The 6,001-nt window shown below is 39.0% G+C and overlaps 1 protein-coding gene across 1 annotated transcript; it reads right to left on the reverse strand.

Moving 5' to 3' along the window:
* Window positions 1–236: 236 nt before the first annotated feature.
* LOC106963858 (kelch-like protein 33) lies at window positions 237–5,381 on the reverse strand. Its single transcript, XM_015059001.1, has 4 exons — window positions 3,985–5,381; window positions 2,954–3,902; window positions 2,697–2,867; window positions 237–1,496 (listed from the first exon to the last, which is right to left on the reverse strand). The coding sequence occupies exons 1-4, from the start codon at window positions 4,799–4,801 to the stop codon at window positions 977–979; spliced, it is 2,457 nt and encodes an 818-aa protein (XP_014914487.1). The 5' UTR covers window positions 4,802–5,381; the 3' UTR covers window positions 237–976.
* Window positions 5,382–6,001: the final 620 nt, after the last annotated feature.

Here is a 6,001-nt window from a genome sequence, read left to right on the forward strand (position 1 = left end):
TGTGTCTGTTTTTTAGTCAATTTAGTTCTTGTGTCGTCTTGTCTACCCCTTGATTGATCCCAGCTGTGTCTGTATTTCGTTGTTGCGTCCTTGTCATAGTCAACATCGCGTCTACGTAGATGCGTTGTGAGTATTCCCAGTGTCTGCGTGTCCTTGTCTCATTGCTCACCTGTGCTGCCTGGATTTCTGTACTCGCCTGTAAACGTCATTAAAATGATCATTTTCATACCACAACCTGCGTCCTCCGTGTCCATTTATTTCCACGTTGTTCATCATAAAACATAAGAACTAGCCATGTTTGTTGCAGAACATGTGTATTAATGTCCAATTACAAACGAAGCAATTTTTTTTTTTTGGTTACGCTAAAGCCAAAATTTATATTCAGTCAGATGTTTTTGAGAAACAGTGTGTGTTTACTGGATTAATGTTAAGAAACAGAAAAAAACTTAAGAATTCTTTTTTCCTGCTCTGTGAAATGTCTGTATAGAAAATCTGAAAAGTGTATTCACCCCCCCTCACTCTGATTCAGCTAAATAAAATCAAGTGCAATCACCCATTGGCAAAGTGTGTATGGTAATATCAGTATAATTCCTGTTGTGTAAAGGCCTCATTAGAAAATATGAGTGAACACACCAGGCAGGGAGGCAGTGAAGTGTCTCACAGTAAGTCTGGAGAAACTGCAGATATCCACAGCTCAAGACGGATGATATGTAAGCAGGACATCTGTACTCAATAAATCAGACTGTCATAAAAGAAAACTAGCAAGAAAATGCTGAAAGACGTCCTGTTCTCAGTTTGTTTGGCTATAGAAAGTAAAAAAGACACGTAGAAAGAGATGAGCTAGATTGAAGACATACAATTCCACTTCTCAGTTATGCACTACTTTGTGTTGTTCTGTTTATTAAAGCGTGAATACTTTGCAAGTCCAAATGACAGTTTGGATTTTCTGTAATGGTTTATGGCTATGACCATCTGGTTAGTGTCTGAATTGCTGGGGCAAGTGGAGAAGACAGGCCTTAATGTCAGTAACAGCCCCTGGCAGCTTGCCCATGGTCTCCCACCGCTGGAGGCCGGGGTCAAACCGATGGACCAGTCCCGACTCGCTGTAATCGTCCTGGCAGTATCCTCCCAGAACGTAGAGCTTCTCCTCCAGGACAGCCGAGGCAGAACCAACATGGGGCACTGGCAGCGAGGAAAAATCAGCCCAAGAGTCTGTCACTGGGTCATACACCTCACAGGCTAGCTGGTTGGTGTAGAACTTCCTCAGGTTACACACCCCACCGGCAACGTAAAGGCGTCCTCTCAACGCTTCCATACAGTGCTGGGCTCGGTCGAAGGACATGTCCGCCAGGTAGACACTTCCTCTCTCCGGGTGGTACAGGACCATGGAGACCAGGCACACATATTTACAGTTAAAACCTCCAGAGATGAAAATGCCTCCATTTAGGGCAGAGACTCCATATCCACTGAGAGCCTGGTCCAGAGGGTGGACCAAGCTAGGAAAAAGAAAACATTAGTTAATGATGATATAAACATCTAAAATCATGTAAAAAAAACTACTTTCAGTCAAACTGATAGACTTTTGCTAGCATTCGTCTTTCTCTCATGAAAACTATATAACTAGACATATCGCTAAGGAAAATGATTCCTGGCTTGATTACTTTGCCAGTGCCAGCCAAGAGCAAGTCAGGCAGCTTTGCTCCAAGGTATTTCAGCTTTCCAGGTCACAATTTCCTTAAAATATTTAAGATGCTCCATGAAAAAAAAAAAAATCCATAAATAGGCAAATTTACCCCAAATAACTAGATGTTATCTTCCACATAAAAATATGTGTATATTAAACTGTGATTAATCACATTTCAATATTCATTATTTCAATATTCATTATTCTGTGCAAATGTAATTTCAATCACCCAAATAATCCCAAAGTACAGCAGTCATTCTTCTAATCCCTGTTATGGCTTTCTAAAAATATGTTTCTATTTTAGAAGATAGACATTTTTTAAAAATGATTTGTTTCTAGGTCAACATCTAATTTACAATTAATAAAATCGGAATATACACTTTATGAGTTTATAAAGTTTATGTTCATTACACATCTAATGAACATAAATATGAACATGAATATTTATGACTGTTGTCATAAAGCTTCATTCGGTAAATTATGACACTTAATACAAAGTTGACATTATTCAAAATGTCTTTGTTATGACAATTTGACATTAATCAAGAAATCATTACTGATATAAATTTGTTATAAAAGTATTACTGATTGCACTTTAAAAATTAGGTAAAGTTTAAAGGTAAAGTTTAAACAGTAATGATTTCTTGGTTAATGTCAAGTTGTCATAACAAAGACATTTTGAATAATGTCAACTTTGTATTAAAAGTGTCATAATTTACCGAATGACGCTTTATGACAACAGTCATAAATATTCATGAAGGCTTATTCATGTTCATGACAGGTGTTTATGATGGTGTCACGTCCACACACAGTGTCTTATGTTTAAAGATATAGTAATCGTTCCTAAGTACCATACAGTATATAATGTGTCCTTATTAAAGCAGCATTGCACATCTTTATTTGTCAGATATAACATCTTCTTTAGCTAGACTTTGATCCAATTTCCATTTATCCTGTTTTAAACATTTAAAATTGTGTTCAGGAATTCAATTGCAAATGACAAATATATTACCTCCATGAGTTGCTATCTGGTTTATACATCTCAACGCTGTCTGTGTTGGCGTCAATCTCTTTGTCTCCACCAATGGCATAAAGGCGCTCCTCATGCACCACCAATGAGAAGTTACTTCTTGGCTCCTGCATGTCAGCCAACCTTTTCCAAGTGTTTGTCACGGGGTCGTAGCTATAATATGTAGAGTAAAAGAAAGGATATGGATGATGAGAACTTAAGTCTGAAATATAAATAAATGCTGTGGTTTGTTTCCTTACCTGTAGGCTGATGTCATTATGTTATTCTTGGCATAAAAGTAACACCCACCAGCTACAAACAACCTCCCATTCATTACAGCCACACCATGTCTGAACTTTGACTTGTCTGGAATCTCACCTAGTCTCCTCCACTCTATCTCTTTCACCAATCCTGTGCCATTGCGCAAAGAGTTGGCAAACCAGATATCCTGGCTGGGTATACGTTTACCCACATCTGGATCTAGCTGGTCTCCCCCGACCACACAAAGAACATCTTTAGGTCGCCTGATCCGGCAATATTCATCAGACTTTGGGAGACTGAACCCAAATTCTTTGAGAGCGGATCCATAGAGTTCCACTTCTTTGTCTGCAAAGCACTCCATGCGTAGATTAACTGCTCTGACCTCCCTGAACTCACGAAAAGTCATGAGTGGGAAACGAACTCCACTCATCAGTACAGCAGCATGGGCCAACCTCTCTTCGGGATCCGCCTGAATCCAGGAGATTACAGCACGAAATACAGTCAACTCTGAAGGCACGCACAGACCGTCGCAGCGAAGCAAGTCCAGGAGCTTCTGTGCTGGAAGGTCTTGAAACTTTGCAGTTTCTGACACTTCCCTGAAGTTCCTCAGTATAAAGTCTTTGGCTTCCTCGAGGAGTTCTGACAAGCCGTATGCTTCAGCGAATGATTCCACGTCTAGACACGAGTTTATCTGCATTTCTTCTCGCATGAATTTGAGGCAAAGCAAGGAAGCAGGTTGAAACTGAAGTTGCAGGGCAGTGCAGGTTATCTCAAAAACACAGTCCCAGCTGAGATGAAGAGTCCCGCTGTAGGACCAACCGATTAGTGCCTTCAATTCACAAGCCGGTACAAAAGGAAGAGCGATACAGGCCTGGTGAGATTCCCTCATTCCACATGTGAACATCCCACGGAAGTAGTCGCTGCTTGCAGCCAGGATAATTCTATGAACTGAGTCAGACAGAAGTAAAGGTCAACTTTGGCTGCTATCATAAAGTAGTCAGTACAATAAGCTAAGATCCTACTGACTTACCATGGAAAGAAATGCCATCCAGTTCCAAAATTACATCACACCCAACTTTGTCTTCCAACAACCTTTCAATGGATCGTAGAGTATTCTTCAGATGTACTTCTGTAGAGATTTTACCCTGCTCTGTTTTTGGACATTGATCTTCCTTTGTCACGTTTATGTTGTTGCAGAGATCCAGCAGTCGTGGGACCTCCACTACTTTAGCTGCAGTTTTGATCTGAGTTAGTGTGTGTCTGTTTAAAATTGATACATCTCCACTGTAAGCAAATTCAATAACTGCCTGAAGCCCAATTTTGTCAACTTCATTACCCATGTGTACCGACCACGTTGTGACTTTCCCTTGAGTATTGTATGAATGTCCCATGTTTTTTTCCTTAAGTTTGTCTAGAATGAAGGCACTGACAGCAGCCAGAATAAGGGAATGTACACTAAAGCTGCTGCCGTCCCCAGCAGTCAGAGTCAGGTCTGTAAGAATAGAGGAAACCTGCAGTTCTTTAAGAGTCATAAATATCTCTTTAGGAAAGGTTTTGCTTGAGAATGTGTAGACATGATGGTCCATATCCTCAAAAGCCTCATCACTGATATGTCCACCGGCATCGTCCTTACTAGTTTGAGTCTTTCTCACCTCAGACGCTTTAGTTTTATCTCCTTGACTGGCTAGGCCCATCCTGGAATCATTGTAAGCAACAATTCGCCTCAACTCACGGTTGTCTTGTTCTAACCCTTCTCCACCTTCTTCAATCACTCTTTTCCTCCTCTCCTTTTCTTTCCTCCATCGCTCTTCCCACTCCATCGGAAGGTAACGTCTTGTAAACTCCATGTCAAAGGTGGATCTATAACTTTGCTGAATCTCTTGATGAATATAAAATGTTCATCTCAAGGCCAACTCTTTTCACACGCAGATCTGTCTTCCACCTCTTCAGCATTAGATTGCTACTCCACATAAACAAGCAGCTTTTTATAGCAACTAGGCCAGAGAGATTCAGTTTCAAGAAGTCTCTTGGCTTGACTTACATCGTGGTGGTTTTTAGTGTTTCTCTGACAAATTAAATACATTTGGAAGGTCAAAACAGACTAAAGTAAAAGTTCAACATAATAGTTTTAAAACCCAGAGACAAAAAACATATTTCAGGGATCAACCATCTGTACTTATTTGAATTTGTTGTGATAAGAATTTTTATCAAATAACTTTACAATGTTAAACAGATTCAATTCAACTCAAGAAATGCACTGCACATACATCTACATCTACAAACATTGCGTTGCCTTATCTTATGGGCGAGGTCACGACTGTGACCTGGTCATGCTAGTGATGATTTGGGAACATTGAAATTTTAACTCTGAAAGAAGGCAGCCATATCAAGTTATAGAAATATCAAATTAATAATTTTCATCTAGCCATGAAATTTGTTTTAATAGGAAATTAGACAGGCATCACACAAAAATAACAAAATACTGCAAAAGGAGAATCAATTTGGAAATAAATAAATGTAGCAATTTTCTTAATTTGAATTTTAAAATGAATGGAATATTAGGAAAAATATTCAATACAAAAGTCTTTATTGCCATCACAGCAGTCAACATCAGCCTAATCTTTAGTTCCCTCATTACATCCTTTATCTGAACTGAACTCCAGATGAGCCATTCAGAAACATTATTGTTGTTTCCAGTCAGATAAAAACACAAGTTAATTTAAATATAAATCTGCCAGAGGTATGAATCGTGCTGGGCTTTAATCTTTGAATGAGTTAGCAGATAATCCAAAATGCAAACCACTGGTTAACATTCAAAATCATAAAAAGCTACACTGTCTTATTTTGCTTTCAGCTTTAATGCCATAAATAGAAATGACACCAAATTTAAAACGCCATATTTTAAAACGTGCCAGAAGCTTTCTCACCAAATTTCTTTAAGTATCTCTATTTGTACCATTTTTCTGCTTCAACCTTCGCGTCATGTGTTCTATTTAAGTAATTAGCATTCTGAATTCATGTCCCTTTGACCTTGAGCATGTTTTTTT

Source organism: Poecilia latipinna, unplaced genomic scaffold (assembly GCF_001443285.1).
Source record: "Poecilia latipinna isolate Pla-1442-1.1 unplaced genomic scaffold, P_latipinna-1.0 Scaffold1590, whole genome shotgun sequence".
Classification (NCBI taxonomy): domain Eukaryota; kingdom Metazoa; phylum Chordata; class Actinopteri; order Cyprinodontiformes; family Poeciliidae; genus Poecilia; species Poecilia latipinna.

Coding starts and splice junctions, on each gene's coding strand:
- LOC106963858 (XM_015059001.1), bottom strand. CDS start 4,801: ATGGAGTTTACAAGACGTTACCTTCCGATGGAGTGGGAAGAGCGATGG. Junction 3,903..3,984: donor GGATGGCATTTCTTTCCATG/GTAAGTCAGTAG, acceptor TGTCTGACTCAG/TTCATAGAATTATCCTGGCT. Junction 1,497..2,696: donor CCAGATAGCAACTCATGGAG/GTAATATATTTG, acceptor TCTTTTTCCTAG/CTTGGTCCACCCTCTGGACC.